This window comes from Eptesicus fuscus, chromosome 24, assembly GCF_027574615.1.
Source record: "Eptesicus fuscus isolate TK198812 chromosome 24, DD_ASM_mEF_20220401, whole genome shotgun sequence".
Taxonomy (NCBI): domain Eukaryota; kingdom Metazoa; phylum Chordata; class Mammalia; order Chiroptera; family Vespertilionidae; genus Eptesicus; species Eptesicus fuscus.
In genome coordinates, this window is record NC_072496.1 from 3,956,650 (window position 1) to 3,975,490 (window position 18,841).

Here is an 18,841-nt window from a genome sequence, read left to right on the forward strand (position 1 = left end):
AGAGTTATCCCAATAACTTCAGAAAGAATATCCTTTCAGAATTGACTGTTATAAAATGTAAGTAACGATACCAAGCAGTATAATAGAGTTTAGTTTATATCATAATTATAATCTTGGTAGAATTATTCCATGTATTAGCTTTTCATAACGTTAAACAAAATAGCCCTTAAGAATTTAATGTCATTGTGTAGTCACTTGATTTCATTCAGGCTACGAGCATTTGGAGACAGAGTCCTATTTGGGAATTGTTCATCTGGTGACGATGAATTAAACTCAGAAAGTCAACGCTGCCACCTTAAAAATTCAGAAACGGGAAAAAATTCCCCAATTTTTACACAGCGAGTGCCACCCACTGAGTCTTTATTTTTTTAAATATATTTTCATTGATTTCAGAGATGGAGAGAGAGAGAGAGAGGAAGAGAGAGAGGAAGAGAGAGACAGAGAGAGAGAGAGAAAGAAGCATTAATGATGAGAGAATCACTGATTGGCTACCTCCTGCCCACCCCACACTGGGGATGGAGCCCGAAACTCGGGCATGTGCCCCGACCGGGAATCGAACCGTGACTTCTAGGTTCATAGGTCGACTCTCAACCACTGAGCCACGCTGGCTGGGCAAAAATAAAGCTTTTTACTGAAAAAAGTTCTAGGTGAATGAAAGTCTGACTAGTTGATGGTGATCATTAACTGGGTCTTCTCATCACCCCCGACTCGGCCTCAAAAGACCCACCTGTGCTCTCTGTAAAGGGCTGAGAAGCAGGGCAAGCATTGCACTGTGGTTATGGTCCTCAATCATGGGTACACTCCTCCCTCATGGGCGCAAGTTCCCCTGGCACAGGAGCGGACTCCTCCTCCAGGAAGCTCCCCGTGGTTTCTGGGGCCTGGCACATGCCTGATTATTGCCTGGCACTTCGTAAGGGTTATCCTGCAGCAACCAAGATGTAGGACTCAAATTCCTGGAGCCACAGAGCTCAAGGTAGGAAACACCTTTCCCCCCAGGCAGGGGTCCAGGTAGCTTTGCTCATGAATCCTATTACACCCTGGCTGGTGTGGCTCAGTGGTTGAGCATTGACCTAGGAACCAGGAAGTCACGGTTCCATTTCCGGTCAGGGCACATGCCCGGGTTGTGGGCTCGATCCCAAGTAGGGGGCGTGCAGGAGGCAGCCGGTCCATGATTCTCCCGCATCATTGATGTTCCTCTCTCTCTCTCCCTCTCCCTTCCTCTCTCTGAAATCAATTAAAATATATTTTTAAATCCTATGACTGTAGAGGCTACTGGTGAATGCTGGTTTTAAGAGAAGACTTTCCTCCTCTTACTTGTTAGTCTTTAATCCCAATGCACAACCAGCTCTCCGAAGATAAAGCAGTGAGCAGTGCTAATTTTCAACGCCATCTGCTCCTCTGCAGCTTCCCAAGGTCGTGCCTCCTCCCGGAACGATTACAGAGGCTGCTGCCACGGAGCACGAGGGGCGGGGGGGGGGACTCCCGTGAAGTCCGACCTCTGATGGAAAGAGCAAACAGCTCGGACCCCAGGCAGCACGACCCAGACCGACGACGCAGAACAGACAGCAGCCCCGAGCATCTGCGGCTCTGTCTGCTCCTTCCCTCCTCGGAGAGAACGAATCACAAGATGCTCAGAGTGAGAAACCACAAGGGCAGGAGCCCAGAAAGCAGCCAGGCCTGCATCCCAGGCCGTCTCGGAAGAGCTCGCTCGCACGCTGCGGTCATTTGGAGGCTGACGGCTTGCGGGGCTATTTTAGGGGGTTCGTTGCAAAATTGGTGGGGAGAGGGCCTGGGCCCTGAGCTCCCAGGACGCAGCAGCTGCCGCTCCAGGCTGCCCCTCCATCTCTACAGGAGCCAAGAGCCTGCCAGGCAGCCCACAAGCAGTGTCTGCATTCACATCCTCCCTAGGGAACTCCCAAGTCAAGGCAGAGCCAGGACCTGGGGGACGGGGAGCGTGAAGGGTGAGAGACGGGACCCTCTCCACCCATCACCGTGGGCTGCACCTCTGCAGAGCCTGACCCAGGAGCTAAGTCCACGAAACACAGAAGGAAGAGGCTGGGAGGACTGGGACGGTCTGCAGAGCGGTTAGGAGTCTCAACCCTGACCACGGAGATGCTCACCGCTTCCTTCCCTCCTCCTATCAGCTGGGCACCAAGGGGCCCCCTTTTCTGAAGGCAGAGCGAAGGCACAATGGTACCCAGTGCCGCCCGCTTGGGTGCACGGGGACTCTGCACAGGGTCTAGGTCATCACAGGGTCCCAGACAGCAGTCCTCATCTCCGTCTCATAGAAGAAACCGGACTCAGCCAAAGCCAGCGCAGGCCACGCAGTTACACACGAGACACAGTCACACACACACTCACACACACACACACACACACGCACCGGCACGTTTATGTAACAGGAGGTGGGCAGGACGCCTGTTCCTCATCTGTTTCTATCAGCAACATACATTTTTGTTACAGATTTTCTATTATGAAGATTGATTACAGATCAAAATATCACTCTCTTCTCTTTCTATGTATATATATATTCTTTCATTGATCTCAGAGAGGAAGGGAGAGGGAAAGAGAGAGATAGAAACATCCATGATGAGAGAGAATCATTGATGGGCTGCCTCCTACACGCCCCCCACTGGGGATCGAGCCCGCAACTGGGCACATGCCCTGACCAGGAATCGAACCGTGACCTCCTGGTTCATAGGTCGACGCTCAGCCACTGAGCCACACCGGCCGGGCTGTCACCCTCTTCTCCCCTCCCCATCCCACGCTACCGGCCTGGTGAGATCTGTTAATAAACTCGGGAACAGAAAAATAAAGGCGAGATGGGCTGCATGCCTTGAAAGGGGCGCGCACTCTCTGGAAGCGTCACAGACACTGTACTTGGCTGAACCTCCTTGCTCTCAGAGCAGCTGGGGTGCAGCTCGCAGCCACTGAATAAAAACACCCCCTCTCCCCACGCCTCTGGCCGAGAGGATCTGAGGATCTTTTTCTGAGGGGCCACGTGTTTCGGCACCTACGGTCAGCCCCCTCAACCATCTTGTATTGTTTCAGGGGATCTGGACTCATGCTTAATGAGCCATCAACCTCACTCCTGGGCATCTTCACCCCCAAGTTCCCTCAGGGGGAGGGTGCTGCATGGAGGACAGGACATCCTTCATTAGAGCTGGATCTTAGAAGTCAGCTCCCGCACACGGCAGGAAAGCACCACTGGGTAAAAATACCATCAGACAACCACTAACATCTTTGGTCCAAGTGCCTGGCTGGGACTCCCAGGCCCAAGTGGGAACTCCGTGGACAGCGGAAGGAGGTAGAATTTGAACCTAACGCCACACGATATGCTCTCTGTGACCGTGTGAGTGCTGTAGTGGCCACGCTCGATGGCTCTGCTGCAGAATCTCTCCCATTTTTGGTTACTAAGAAATACGGGGTCGCTTACATCTATCCCAGCGCGTTCATCCTCACACCAGGGAACTCGTGAATCTTGCTTCTAACTAGGCTTCCCCTAACCCAATTCCACTCTTTTTTTAAAAATATATTTTTATGTATTTCAGAGAGGATGGTGGAGAGAGAGGAAGAGAGAGAGAGAGAAACATCACTGAGGAGAGAGAATCATTGATGGGCTGCCTCCTGCACGCCCCTCACTGGGGATCGAACCCGCAACCCGGGCCTGTGCCCTGACTGGGAATCGAACCCTGACCTCCTGGTTCATAGGTTGACGCTCAACCACTGAGCCACGCCGGCCGGGCCCCAATTCCACTCTTTCCCTGAGATGTAGGGAGAGTCGCTGTGTTCTCTCTCCCGGGTGGACATGGGTTCCAAGTGTTCCAAGATCACAAGCTGGATCACAGACGCTCCTCGCATAGAGCCTGCCAAACCAGGGCTGGAAGACCTAACAACAAACTAGAAAATGCAGGGGGTAGAGAAGAAGTAGATAGCCCGGCCGGTGTGGCTCAGTGGTTGAGCATCGACCTGTGAACCAGGAGGTCACGACTGGATTCCCGGTCAGGGCACATGCCCCAGTTGCGGGCTGGATCCCCAGTATGGGGCGTGCAGGAGGCAGCCCATCAGTGATTCTCTCTCCTCGGTGATGTTTCTATCTCCCTCTCCCTTCTTCTCTGAAATCAATAAAAATTTTTAAAAATAAGAATAAAAGGAGTATACAGAGCGATGTGACTTTGAAAATTCCAAAACTCCGCTAAAGCCCGAACGAGAACACGCTTTTAAACCTCGCCACCCCAAGCACTGCCGGCTGAGGTGGAGTGTGTAAGCCCGGCTGCAGCTCAGCACATCCCCACTGCAGCCTGCCTGCCTGCCTGCCTGCCTGCGGGAGGTTTGCAGACCACTCCCTGCTGGGAGCCCCGCCAGGCGAGCAGCAGGCTGCAGCACGGGGTGCAGATCCAAAGCCAGAGGCCCCAGCAGGGGCCCCTCGCAGCTGCCTCCTGGGTGCTGATACCCGTCTGGGTGAACCATCGTCAGACAGAGCCACAGGAGGAGCCACGTCACCACCATCACCACCACCCACCACCACCACCACCACCCCCGCTCAGTGCGGCCACTCCCTGGCCTTCAACAGCACGGGCTGCACTGCACACACTCCCACCCATGAACACCCGGTGCAGAATCCAGGGCCTGCCACCGCCGGTCACCGAGCGGGCAAGGGCTGGTGTCCACTCTGTCCACCCGTCAGAGAGGCAGGGGCTGCCGAGCCCCTGCTGGGCAAGTGGTGATATTAAAAAACTCACCTCCCGCGAAGGCAGGCAGTAGGAAGGCCCCGAAGAAGCCACGCCTGGCCGGGCCGGTGTGGCTCAGTGGCTGAGTGCTGACCTATGAACCAGGAGGTCGGGGTTCGGTTCCGGTCAAAGCACATGCCGGGGTTGCAGGCTCCATCCCATGTGGGGCATGCAGTGATTCTCTCTCATCACTGATGTTTCTCTCTCTCTCTCCTCTCCCTTCCTCTCTGAAATAAATATATACTTTTTTTTTTTTAAAGCAGCAGCAGCAGCAGCCACCTCTGCCAGCTCTCCAGCGAGCTTCTCCAGGGATCAGGCACCGTCTGGGGCCAGGTGCTGAGCAGAACCAGGCCGGAAGGTGCCTTCTGCGGTGAGACCTACACCTTAACGCAGCGAAGCCGGTCCTTTCACTGTCGCCTGTTGTTCACCAGCGACCCTCACAGCATGGACGGCCCAAGTTTCCCACGCAGAACTCTCAGCCCCGTGAAGACGACACGGTGGACGGACGCCCCCTCGCCTGGCCCAGGGCCTCGCTCCGAGGGCCACCTGCCCCGCCCCTGGCACCTGGGCCGGGCTGGCCCGGAGCCCTCCCCAAGCCACGTCGGGGTTTCAGAGTCTCCCCCCCCCCCCCGGGCCAGGCAAGCCCACCTCCCACCCAGCCTTGAGGTGCAACCCCGCGAGGGGGGCTGGCTTCCCCTGCAGGTCGCCGGGGCACCCCTAGAGCAAGTGGGGGGCGCCCGACCCCCGCGTCCTTGCCATGGCCAAGTGCTGGCCCCCGCCCCCGCGACGAGGAAGTCGCACCCCCTCCCACGCAGTCCGGTGGGTTCTTGCATTTGCCCCGCTCCCGCCGCCTCACGCACAGCTGCCATGGACCCGCCGCCCAAGGAACATCTGGAATTCCCGTCCCGCACTCACGCGTCCCCGGGCCGGGGTTCCCCGGCACCCCCCGCCCCGGGACCCCCCAATGGGCCGCGTCTTACCGCCGGTGTCCTCGAAGCGCGGGGGCGGGCGGTCCCGCAGCGCCGCGCTCCAGCCCGAGCCGGCCTCGTCCTCCTCCGGCTCCTGCGCGGCGGCGGCGGCGGCGGCGGGGACGCAGGGCGGGGGCCCGGGGCGCTCGTGCTCGTCGTCCGAGGAGGCGGCCGAGGAGGAGCGCGAGGCGGCCGAGGTGCTGTAGAAGGGGTTCCCGCCGCTGTCGGGGCCCGACTCGCCGAACACGTCGTCCGAGATGTGCAGGCTCTCATAGCGCGCGCGGGCCGCCTCGAGCAGCGCCGGCGCCCTCCGCCGCGCGCCCCCGCCGCCCTCGGCCATCGCCCCGGCCGCCGCCGCCGCCGCCCGCGCGCCCGCCCCGCGCAGCGCCTCCCGGCCGCACGCGCCGGGGCCCGGGCCCGCCGCCCCCCACCAGCGCAGCCGGCAGCACAGCGCCCGCCGCTCCGCGCCCGGCCGGCCCGCCGTCTTGGCCGCCTGGGACCCCGCGCCCGGGGAAGCGCACTCGGAGCTGGGGCGCCGCCGGCTGCGGGCCGCGGCGGGAGACGAGGGTGGCGGCTGGACCCGGTGCCGCCGCTCCTGCCGCCGCTGCGTCTTCCAGCACCGACCGCGGCTCCACGCCCGCCTCACGCACCTAGCGCTCGCCGGCCGACCTTCCCGGGCGCGAGCGGCCAGCGACGGTCCCGCCCCCTCGCACGCCCCGTCCCCTCGCCCTTCCAGCCTTCCGGCCAATGGGGAGCCAGGCTGGGCGCGGTGGGCGGGGCCTGCGCCGGGGACGCTCCATCCCCCCTCTCCTGGGCGCGAGCTGCCAAAGGAGGCCCCGCCCTCCAGCACGCCCCGCCCCCTCGCCCTTCCAGCCCTCCGGCCAATAGGGAGCCAGGCTTGTCCGTGTGGGCGGGCCCTACGCCGGAGACGACCCGCCCTACGCCGGAGACGCCCCACCCTCCTCTCCCGGGCGGGGCGGTGCCAGCGGGAGGGGGAGGGCCGCCGCGGCTTGGCGGGTCCGCTGGCCTGCAGGGACCTGTCCCCCGGGACGGCAACCCGCCAGCCCCGAACTGCCCGCAGGGTGGGTGTGTGGGGGACCCCGCGGATTCTTCCTGCTGCCCGAACCCGCTGGCCTTGTCCAACCCGCGGCGCTCAGGGGCCCCTCCGCAGTGCGCGCCACGCCGGGGAGCTGTCCTCCCCGGTGGTTCTCCACCAGGCGCTGCGGGGACGCTCCTGGCGGGCGGGGGCCCGCGGCGGCGGCGGCGGCTGCTGCCTCCCAGGATCACGGCCGGCTGCGCCGCCTGCTCCTCCAAACACAGGGCTGTCTGGCTTCCTGGGTTCTTGCTCTAATTAGGACCCCGCCGCGCCGGTCCATTTCTGGGGTCCGGTGTTTCACTCAGTCTCCCTTCATTAGCCCTGTCGTTGGAGGGTTGGCAGCATCTGGAGTTAGGTAGATCGTCATTCCTCATCGTGTTGGACATTTGGACATCTTTTAAACTCACAATATTTATCACTTCCAAAATATAGATTACTCTAACACCGCTGACAACGTCTCCTTCACTCATATATGTATTTGCCCAACTCCTCTGTTAAAATCACCCAGGCTAAGGTGCTCTGATAAACCATAAAACCAAAAGGTTTCCCTCCGCCCGGTCCTGGGTCCGAGTGTGTGTGTGTGGCTGTCAGTCATCCCGTCGGTGGCAATGCATCCGATGGGTCTCCCTTGTCTTCTTGCTCCGCTCTCCCTCCCACAAATAATGCAGTATGTCACATGGACGGAATAGGACCGTAAAATCACTTTCACCCTGACATAAAATAAATCCACAGAGATGTGGAGGGCTTACAAATTCTGGGCATGAACTAAATAATTACACACACACACACACACACACACAAAATGCATGTTGCTATTTCTAGGCGTTCGTAAAGGATGGAGGTGTTGAGACCGTTCTGCCAGCCAGATCAAGTCTCTGGTGGGTCAGGCAGCTTCTGCTCTTTGCCTGTCCTCCCCAACCCCTGTCTTTCCTCCTCTCCAAACCAGGGTCACTGTGTGGGCATCGCTTCTTGGCAATCACGAAAAGACAATCTATAAAAAAAGGCAGGGATGCACGTACCGTTGCTCACTACATGGGCTGGCTGACACGTGAGCAATGGTTTGCACACCATTTCAACTCTTGGAAGAATGATGCCACGGAAGAAGAAAAAAATAGTTCCCACCCTATCTGTATACGGTGCTAACCAGCCGACGATGTTGAAGAGGGTCCATACAGGTCATTCGATGTACCGCAACGCACAGGTGGAAAGTGCAAGAAGCAAAACAAGACCGCATCGTTCAAGAACCAATTCTGCAATTAGGAAGTCTACAAGACTCTTGTGAGATTTCATGTGATCGATTAAAAATAATTGAGTGCGCCCTAACCGGTGTGGCTCAGTGGACAGAGCGTCGGCCTGTGGACTCAAGGGTCCCAGGTTCCATTCCGGTCAAGGGCATGTACCTTGGTTGCGGGCACATCCCCAAGAAGTGGGTGTGCAAGAGGCAGCTGATTGATGATTCTCTCTCATCGATGTTTCTAACTCTCTATCCCTCTCCCTTCCTTTCTGTAAAATTCAATAAAATATATTTTAAAAAAATAATTGAGTGCAATCCAGAATCTCAGGGAAAGAATTTATTCTCCTCTTCTGCGGAGAAGCCCATTGAAAAGTCAGCGGTACAGGTGAAGGGGTGTTTTTAAAACAAGGAATTGCTTTGCTTCCCGTAGGAAGCGCCCAACGGAGCAATGGCAGTTACAAGAATGGACACCATCTTCCTTTGTCCCCAGTTTGCATTTGTATCGTGTTAATCCTAAGAAAATGTGGGCCTTGGTGGCTTCGGGCTCTCGAGTGCTTGTAGCCCCACGGGGCAGGCAACATGGGGAAGAGGATTACATGGTCACAAAAGAAACAGACTGGGACATCCAATGGTTACCCCAAAGCGTGTCACATATAAATGAGATGGTTAGTTCAGCTCAGAATCGAGTGTTTCGCATGTTGCTTTGTTTAAGCAAATGTTTTCCACCAAGAAGAGTAAAAATATTCCAACCAAAAATATTCCCGGAGGCAGGTGGCGGCTTCCCGTTGTGGAGGGAGAAGAAGAAAAGGGAGAAAACAAAACCCCAAACTTTCCATCCGCCTGGCCACCTCCCACCAGTGTGACTGTGCATCACTAACCTCTGTAAGCACCACTCTCTGTGCGGACAATTATAGCCCCAGTGTTACACCGACGTCTTCTAACTTGGAGTCATTTGAAAACATCTTCCAAGTCATATAACTTTGTGATACAATTAAGCAATTTTAGATTAGCCTTGAGATTTTTGTTTGCAGTCTTCCCAAAGAGTCCCAGGTAGAAAAGGGAATCCATTTGTACAGTCGATTCCCTAGGTTTTGTAAAACCACGGATTTGGGCTCTTTTTTTAAAATATATTTTTATTGATATCACAGCGGAAGGGAGAGAGAGAGATAGAAACATCAGTGATGAGAGAGAACCATGGATCTGCTGCCTCCTCCAAGCTCCCTTAGTCGGGATGGAGCCCGCAACCAGGGTATGTGCTCTTGACCAGAATCGAAGCCGGGACCCTTCAGTCCGCAGGCCGACGCTCTATCCACTGAGCCACACCAGCTACGGCTTTAAACTCTTTATTGTTGAAAGTATTACATATGACCCCCTTTTCCCCCATCCTCCTCTCCCAGCCCGCCCCTGCCCCCCAGCTCAGGCCTTTACCCCCCTATTGTCTGTGTCCATTGGTTATGCTTATATGCATACAAGGTCTTTGGTTGATCTCTTACCCACCCCCTGCTCCCCTCACCCCTCCTGCACGCCCCCTACTGGGGATGGAGCCTGCAACCTGGGCATGTGCCCTTGACCCTGCCTTCCCTCTGAGGTTGGGCGGTCTGTTCGATGCTTCTGTGTCTCTGGATCTGTTTTGTTCATCAGTTTCTGTTGTGCATTATATTCCACACATGAGTGGCTTATGGCTTATGGCGCTAAATGATTCCCAGCCTTCAGCACACGTGTACTGTGAGGACCAAGGTGACAGCTGTGAAAGGCCCTTGTCCCTGAGCAGCTCCTGTCACTCACTGCTTAAGTCCAGGGAACAGGCTTCAGAAGCGACCTTGAACCCTGCCATCCTCTAAATCCATTCGGTTTGACCCAGTTTTGCTTTGTGTCAAGGTCAAAAGCACTTGTGGTCCTTGGGACTGAATTTTTCCATTTCCAATGAACAGAGGCATGCTCAGGACATTGCGGTGAGGTCGGGGGTGGGGGGGTGGGGGGGATGAGGGGGGAGGGGGGCAGCGGTGAGGCAGAAAAGATAGCCCAAACCTTGAATTCGTGGGAGCAAAGCCATCAAGATGGAGAATCGTCCTTTCTTTTTCATCGCAGATGTCGGAGAATGAACATTTTCAGCTCCTGGGAGTTTTCAAAGGGGAGATGGGTTGGTGATTTCAACAGAAAGAGTTTCCGTGAATCATAAGACCTCGCAGTTAGCCGTGAGTCATGCTTGCCTGTGGATGCAAAAAAAAAACGGGGCTATAAACAATTGTGAGTGAGCTTTGGCCTCTGGAGTCGGGCAGTCTGGCCCCAAACCCTGGCTCCATCGCTTACCGAGCGCCCTTGGGCAAGGAGAACCTGCTCGAAGTCTCAATTTTCTTGGTTGCAAATGAAGGTAATGGTAAGAGTCCTTGCCTTATAGGGTGATAGGGTCAAAAGAGATGCTTGCAAATTGCTTGACATGAAGAATGAAACATCTCTAAAAATATGTTTTTATTGATTTCAGAGAGGAAGGGAGAGAGAGATAGAAACATCAATGATTGATTGGCTGCCTCCTGCACGCCCCACACTGGGGATCCAGCCCGCAACCCAGGCATGTGCCCTGACCGGGAATGGAATCGTGACCTCCTGGTTCCTAGGTCAATGTGCAACCACTGAGCCACACCGGCCGGGCAGTTTCCTTTTTTAAAAAAAATATATATTTTATTGATTTTTTTTTTCAGAGAGGAAGGAAGAGGGATAGAGAGTTAGAAACATCGATGAGAGAGAAACATCGATCAGCTGCCTCCTGCATACCTTCTACTGGGAATGTGCCCGCAACCAAGGTACATGCCCTTGACCGGAATCGAACCTGGGACCCTTCAGTCTGCAGGCCGACGCTCTATCCACTGAGCCACACCGGCCAGGGCCCCTTGTTTTCTTGAACCCCCTGATCTCTACCAGCCATCGGCTCATCAACAAAGGCTCTTTCCTCATCAGAGAAATGTGTTCGCAGTAGTACTTGGCATTTGGCAAATGATCTCTCTCTCTCTTTTTAAAAAAATATATTTTTATTGATTTTTTACAGAGAGGAAGAGAGAGGGATAGAGAGTTAGAAACATCGATGAGAGAGAAACATCGATCAGCTGCCTCCTGCACACCTCCCACTGGGGATGTGCCTGAAACCAAGGTACAGGCCCTTGACCGGAATCGAACCTGGGACCCTTCAGCCCGCAGGCCGATGCTCTATCCACTGAGCCAAACCAGTTAGGGCCAAAGTTATTATTATTTTTTTTAAATATTTTTTCATTGATTTCAGAGAGGAAGGGAGAGGGAGAGAGAGATAGAAACATCCATGAGGAGAGAGAATCATGGATCAGTTGCCTCCTGCACGCCCCACACGGGAGATGGAGCCCACAACCCGGGCATGTGCCCTGACCGGGAATCGAACTGTGACCTCCTGGTTCATAGGCTGACGCTCAAACACTGAGCCACACCAGCCAGGCAAGGATATATTTTTCCAAGTGCTTTTCTGAAGGAAAGAGAGGGTTCGTGTATGAAGGTGAAGGTCACCTGACACAGCTCCTGCAGCTCCGAGCTGAACATCTGGGGATCATTTCAACGTGTTCCCAAGAGAATAACCAACTCCAGGGTTATAATGAGTCCTCCAGGCAACACCTCGCCACCCAGAATAGCTCAGAGCCTTTGAGTCCTGCCCTAGCCCTCTCTCCCGAGACTCAGCATCACCGCCACTCACAACCTGAAGAGCCTGATTTCCCCAACCGCACCGCTCCCCCCATATCAGGAGCACCCCAGTGGATGGGGCTCGTTTGCATTGCAGATGAAGCTGCACACTCATTGGGATTGCCCTGCAATTTTTCTCTGGGAAGGAAGCACAAGCCACGGACTGGGGGTTAGGGAGACCCGTGCTACCACAGCAATGAAATACGTTGGCCCGAAGTTTTCAAATGCACCCACAGAGAAGGGGCGACCACGCCAGCCACACCCCCGGCCGACGTCCAATGTTTCCTCCTCTTGGGTGAGTGTCTTGCTTCAGACCCCGGGAAGCTACAGTGCATCACCCCCACAAGCAGATAAGGGGTGGCACGTTCATGGTCTTTCGGACAGTCTCCTTCAAGAGCTGGAGGGAGCCCTAGCCGGTGTGGCTCAGTGGATAGAGCGTCAGCCTTCGGACTGAAGGGTCCCAGGGTTCAATTCCGGTCAAGGGCACATACCTGGGCTGCGGGCTTGATCCCCAGTAGGGGACGTGCAGGAGGCAGCTGATCCATGATTCTCTCTCATCATGGATGTTTCTATCTCTCTCTCCCTCTCCCTTCCTCTCTGAAATCAATATAAATAAATAAATAGTAAGAGAGAGGGGGGGGGTGGGTGAGAGAGCTTGTGAGTATTTCTGAAGGATTCTTAGGGACACAAAACCAGCTTCCATTTGCGGAAATATCCTTTGCTTTCAAGACTAGGCCCCATCACTTTTTGGGAAACTTGGTCATTTCTTTACTTCTTTTTATTATTATTATTATTGATTTTTTACAGAGAGGAAGGGAGAGGGATAGAGAGTTAGAAACTTCGATCAGCTGCCTCTTGCACACCCCCTACTAGGGATGTGCCCGCAACCAAGGTACATGCCCTTGACTGGAATCGAACCTGGGACCCTTCAGTCTGCAGGCTGACACTCTATCCACTGAGCCAAACCGGTCAGGGCCATTTCTTTACTTCTTACGTTGTATTTTTCTTTCTTTTTTGTAGTCTATGTTTATTGATTTCAGACAGGAAGGGAGCGGGAGAGAGAGATAGAAACATCAACGATGAGAGAGAACAATTGATCGGCGGCCTCCTGCACGCCCCCTACTAGGGACCAAGCCTGCAACCCAGGCATGTGCCCTTGACCAGAATCGAACCCGACACCCTTCCGTCCGCAGGCCAACCATCTATCCACTGAGCCAAACCAGCTAGGGCTACATTTTATTTTTCAATCACCGTTTACATTCAACATCGTTTTGGTTTAGTCTCAGGTGTACAGCATAGTAGCTAGACAATCCTATACCTGACAAAGAACACGATCTATTTATTTTTATTTGTTTAAACATATTTTTTATTGATTTCAGAGAGGAAAGGAGAGGGAGAGAGAGATACAAACATCGATGATGAGAGAAAGTCTTGGATCGGCTGCCTCCTGCATGTCCCCCCGCCAATGGGGATCCAGCCCGCAACCCGGGCATGTGCCCTGACCAGGAATTGAACCGTGATCTCCTGGTTCATAGCGCGACGCTATGAACCAGGTTGATGGGATTAGGGTGATGGGATTAGGGTGATGGGATTAGGGTGATGGGATTAGGTTGATGGGTTTAGGGTGATGGGTTTATGCTCAATCCCCAGTGGGGGGCATGCAGGTGGCAGCCGATCTGTGATTCTCTCTCATCATGGATGTTTCTCTCTCTCTCTCTCCCCTCGCCCTTCCTCTCTGAAATCAATAAAAATAAACTTAAAAAAAGGAATAAAAAATAAACTTGAGTTTGTTGCGTTGAGGACATGTTCCCTCGAGGCCCGTGTAGAAAACTAGCCTTTACTAGTATTTTTTTTTTTCTGCTCCGTTTTCTTTTCCCTCTCCTCCCAGGGTGAACAGGTCCTGAGTAGAGAGAGGGTGGTTTGGGGGGCTCCAGACTTGCTATTTGTTGGGACTGTAGGTGTGACGAGGCAGACACATTTAGTGTGGATGCCGGATTAAGCGAAGAGGAGATCTTATGCCGAGAACGGGGGCAGAGGCATAAATCCAATAAAATCGTAAGGCCAGCAGTTACCCGTGCAGAATGGGCTTCTAACCCTGGATGCTAATGAGGCTTCTACTCTGAGGCGATGTGTTCAATCAAGCCTGTGGGCCCATATTGGGAGCTGGAGGAAGCAGGGTGATGGTGTTGGGGTGGTGCCAACAGGATGTTTGACGGTGTTATCTCGTGCGAACAGAAGTGGCCGGCGGAGCGAGGGGAGCCCCGAGTCGGGGGAATGATCACGCCGCCTCGCCTCCGTGCACGGCTGGGCAGAGCCTGGCACAGGGCTGCCAACGTTTGCCTCCTGAGACCCAGGAGAGCAGGAGGAGATGGGGCTGGGCAAGCCTGGGGGGGTGGGGGGAAGGGGCGGTGAGGAGGAGCCCACAGGCCCGGAAGACCCAGAGGAGGGAGATGCCGCAGCAGCAGCCTACACGGGTCTGCCCCTCTCCTTCAAGGAGAAGACGTTCCCAGGAGGCTCTGGGACGAAAGGGCAGTGGGAAGTGCTGAGAGGGAAGAGAGGGGGTGAAAAGCTGTATAAGTCACCCGGCCGGTGTGGCTCACTGGTTGAGCATCGACTTATGAACCAGGAGGTTGTGGTTCGATTCCCAGTCAGGGCACATGCCCGGGTTGTGGGCCGGATCCCCAGTGTGGGGCGTGCAAGAGGCAGCCGATCCATGATTTTCTGTCATCTTGGATGTTCCTATCTCTCTCTCTCCCTCTCCCTTCCTCTTGGAAATCAATAATAATAATAATAATAATAATAATAATAATGAAAGAACTGGACTTTGACACCCTATGTTTTGGGATGACCTCGGAGCAGCAACAGCAGCTGGGTGTCCAGGCAAGCCTGCCGCTCTGTGTAGGTTCAGGCTGGCTCAGCCTTTTGGGAGGTGGAGGGAGTTCTGACAGCACTTTGAGGAATCACAGATCAGTTATACGGAGAGAGATGTTAGCAGGTAAGAGACTTTCAGCCCTAAGTGCTTTCGTTGCTCTGCAAATGTTTATCGCATTTGGTCATCCTATTGGCCACATAGCAGGTCATCCTCATGGCCACATAACAGGCCATCCCATTGGCCGCGTGGCAGGCCATCCCATTGGCCGCATGACAGGCCATCCCATTGGCCGCATAGCAGGCCATCCCATTGGCCGCATGACAGGCCATCCCATTGGCCGCATAGCAGGCCTCCCATTGGCCGCATGACAGGCCATCCCATTGGCCGCATAGCAGGTCATCCTCATGGCCACATAACAGGCCATCCCATTGGCCGCATGACAGGCCATCCCATTGGCCGCATAGCAGGCCATCCCATTGGCCGCATGACAGGCCATCCCATTGGCCGCATGACAGGCCATCCCATTGGCCGCATGACAGGCCATCCCATTGGCCGCATAGCAGGCCATCCCATTGGCCGCATAGCAGGTCATCCTCATGGCCGCATGACAGGCCATCCCATTGGCCGCATAGCAGGTCATCCTCATGGCCACATAACAGGCCATCCCATTGGCCGCATGGCAGGCCATCCCATTGGCCGCATAGCAGGCCTCCCATTGGCCGCATGACAGGCCATCCCATTGGCCGCATAGCAGGCCATCCCATTGGCCGCATGACAGGCCATCCCATTGGCCGCATAGCAGGCCATCCCATTGGCCGCATGACAGGCCATCCCATTGGCCGCATGACAGGCCATCCCATTGGCCGCATAGCAGGCCATCCCATTGGCCGCATAGCAGGCCTCCCATTGGCCGCATAGCAGGCCATCCCATTGGCCGCATGACAGGCCATCCCATTGGCCGCATAGCAGGTCATCCTCATGGCCACATAACAGGCCATCCCATTGGCCGCATGACAGGCCATCCCATTGGCCGCATGACAGGCCATCCCATTGGCCGCATGACAGGCCATCCCATTGGCCGCATGACGGGCCATCCCATTGGCCGCATAGCGGGCCATCCCATTGGCCGCATAGCAGGCCATCCCATTGGCCGCATAGCAGGCCATGCCATTGGCCGCATAGCAGGCCATCCCATTGGCCGCATGGCAGGCCATGCCATTGGCCGCATAACAGGCCATCCCATTGGCCGCATGGCAGGCCATGCCATTGGCCGCACAGCAGGCCATCCCATTGGCCGCTTGACATAGGAAGACTTTACTGAAGGAAAACTGACCCTTAGGAAGATTGAGGTGGCATGATGATCCCTGGCACCCCAAAGCCCAAGAGTGCATTAGTGGCTACCACTTCTATTTTTAAAAATGCAGCTAGCCCCACTGACGTGGCTCAGTGGTTGAGTGTATTGACCTATGAACCAGGCGGGCACAGTTCAATTCCCGGTCAGGGCACATGCCCGGGTTGCAGGCTTGATCCCCAGTAGGGGACATGCAGGAGGCAGCTGGTCAATGATTCTCTCTCATCATGGATGTTTCTATCTCTCCCCCTCTCTCCCTTCCTCTCTAAAATAAATTTTTAAAAATATTTTTTAAAAGGCAGCTATGTTGTGAAAGATATATTCAAAGGCTGTGCAGTCGGAAAAAAAAATAGAAAAGAGTAGTGATGAAAAAATGAAACAGAGTTCTATGTCGGCCCATATGTGTATGGTAGGTGATATGGACTGAATTGTGTCCCACCAAAAAATATATATGTTGAGGTCCTAACCCTCAGTACCTCAGAGTGTGACTGTATCGGGAGATAAGGTCTCTAAAGAGGCGATTAAGTTAAAATGGCGTCGTTAGGGTGGGCTCCAATCCAACAGGACCCGCAGGTGTTGTTTCTTGTTTGTTTTTGTTTTTGAATTGATTTCAGAGAGGAAGGGAGAGAGACAGAGAGAACATCAATGATGAGAGAGAGTCATGGATCGGCTGCCTCCTGCACGCCCCCTACTGGGGATTAAGCCCACAACCCGGGCAGGTGCCCTTGACCGGAATCGAACCCGGGACCCTTCAGTCCGCAGGCCGACGCTCTATCCACGGAGGCACACCAGCTGGTGCCTGATCAGTGTCCTTAGAAGGAGACTAGACACAGACACATAGCGGGAGACCATGTGGGGACACAGGGCGGGCGGCCATCTGCCCCCCAAGGACAAAGGCCTCTGAAGGAACCAACTTGGCCTTGGACGTTCAGCCTCCAGAATTGCGAGACGCTGCAATTCCGTCGCTGCAGCCACCCGTCCGCGGCAGCCCTCCCCGCGAGCACAGCTGGCCTCCAGAATGGCTGACATGGTCCCCATTGAAACTGCACGAGGAATTGCGAAAGCCCTCCGCTGGGGGGACGTGTATTTCTGCAAAGGATGGTCCGTGGCCTCTTCGGGGCAGGAAAATAAAGGTATTGTTAACTCGTTCCCTTGCTCAGCCGGAAGCCAAGGGGCGTTAGATCCTTAGATCGAGCAGGCCCTGATTCTTGCTCCTTTTGAAAATCTGCAGAGCATATGTGTGAAATTCCATCTCTATTTAGGGCTCAGCTGCCCTCCTTCAGCTGGTGGGGAGGGTGGGGAAGGGGGCGCCTCACTCAGCCCTCCCGCTGTGTTCTCCCTCCTCTAACCCCCCTCCTATGGGAAGAGGGGAGGAAGCAGCTCTGTCAAACAAACCCCATCACAGGCCCCCTTCCCCAGGGAAAATGTGAATTTTCACCCTCCCCTCCAGTCTTTTTGTTTGTTTGTTAATCTTCACCTGAGGGTATTTTTCCATTGGTTTTTAGGGAGAGTGGAAGGGAGAGGGAGAGACAGAGAGAAACATCGATGGGAGAGAGACACATAGAAGCCGGATGAACAGGGCCAGGGCCAGGGCCGGGGAGGAGCCTGCAACCAAGGTACGTGCCCTTGACCGGGATCGAACCCGGAACCCTCCAGTCCGCAGGCCAACGCTCTATCCACTGAGCCACACCTGCTAGGGCCTCCCCTTTGGTCTTAAGCCCTCCCAGCACCCAGGTTCCTGTGTGGCTACAGGTGCCGAGGGAAACAGACCTGCTCTGTGGCGGGGACAGAACGAATATACGTGCCCACCTGTCACCGGACGACCCAGGGCTCCGGGCTGCCTGTCACGATTGAGTCCACGAAGCAGAGACAGGGTTGAGTCCCAGAGGAGAGTTTATTCCAATTCTGCCGGCAGCGTGGGAGAGCAGTGGGCTCCTCCCCCCCACCCCCCACCCCCCGCCTTGCCAGTTGGCTGGTTATAGACACACGAGGGAGGAGGTAGCCACGTGCAGCCGAGAGCCACACATCGGACATGGACAGGGGAGGGGAGAGTCTGCCGTCCGGCCTTCGGGAGCTCAAAGTCTGATAACAAGGTGGTTAATCTTCTATGAGGTCACGCACGGCTCAGCCCGTTCCTGGGACCTCAGAGTGGTCAGCGTTCCCGAGGCAAACTCCCGGAAGGGGTCAGGGTCAGGGTCAGGGTCAGGGTCCAGGTGCAGCAACCACATCAAAAACCTGTCACGGGTCTCTTCTCCAAACGGCTTTCTTTTCTTCGAGTCCTGGGCCCATCTGGGCTCCGCGGTGTCTGGACGTCACAGGCCGGTTTCCAGGGTCTGTACGAAAACGTCTCATCTGTCTCATTAGGCAAGTGACTAATCATCAGACAACTGTGGCTCTATTCTGATGCCATGCCCTTCCCCCCTAGCACACCCACCCACCGAAATGATCTCATCACGCAATGAAAGTGCCCACTACAATAAGCCCAAAACACGAAACCTTTCCAGAAACGGAACTTGAAGCCCGGCCGGGGTGGCTCAGGGGTTGAGCGTCAACCTATGAACCAGGAGGTCAGGGTTCGATTCCCCGTCAGGGCACAAGCCCGGGTTGCTTTCGGGCTCAATCCCCAGTGTGGGGCGTGCAGGAGGCAGCCGATCCGTGATTCTCTCTCATCATTGATGTTTCTATCTCTCTCTCTCTCTTCCTCTGAAATTAATTAAAATATATGTATATTTATAAACCACAAATATGCATGCACACATATTCGTCTGCTGTATTTGGACTAAGCAGGTAGGGAGGGCACTCCTTTGAGAATCTGCCCACCCTGGACCTGTGCACAACGTGGAGCAGGGAGCTGCCCAGCTGACCACCTGTTCTTCCCTATAGCTCCCTGG

The 18,841-nt window shown here is 55.1% G+C and overlaps 1 protein-coding gene across 1 annotated transcript in view; it reads right to left on the bottom strand.

The window, feature by feature from the left end:
* PGBD5 (piggyBac transposable element derived 5) overlaps positions 1 to 6,052 on the bottom strand; it is a 28,671-nt gene extending 22,619 nt beyond the window's left edge. Inside the window, exon 1 of the mRNA XM_054713100.1 lies at positions 5,711 to 6,052. Coding sequence (XP_054569075.1) covers positions 5,711 to 6,038 — 328 coding nt within the window. The 5' untranslated portion in view covers positions 6,039 to 6,052. The remainder of the gene's footprint in view (positions 1 to 5,710) is intronic.
* Positions 6,053 to 18,841: the final 12,789 nt, after the last annotated feature.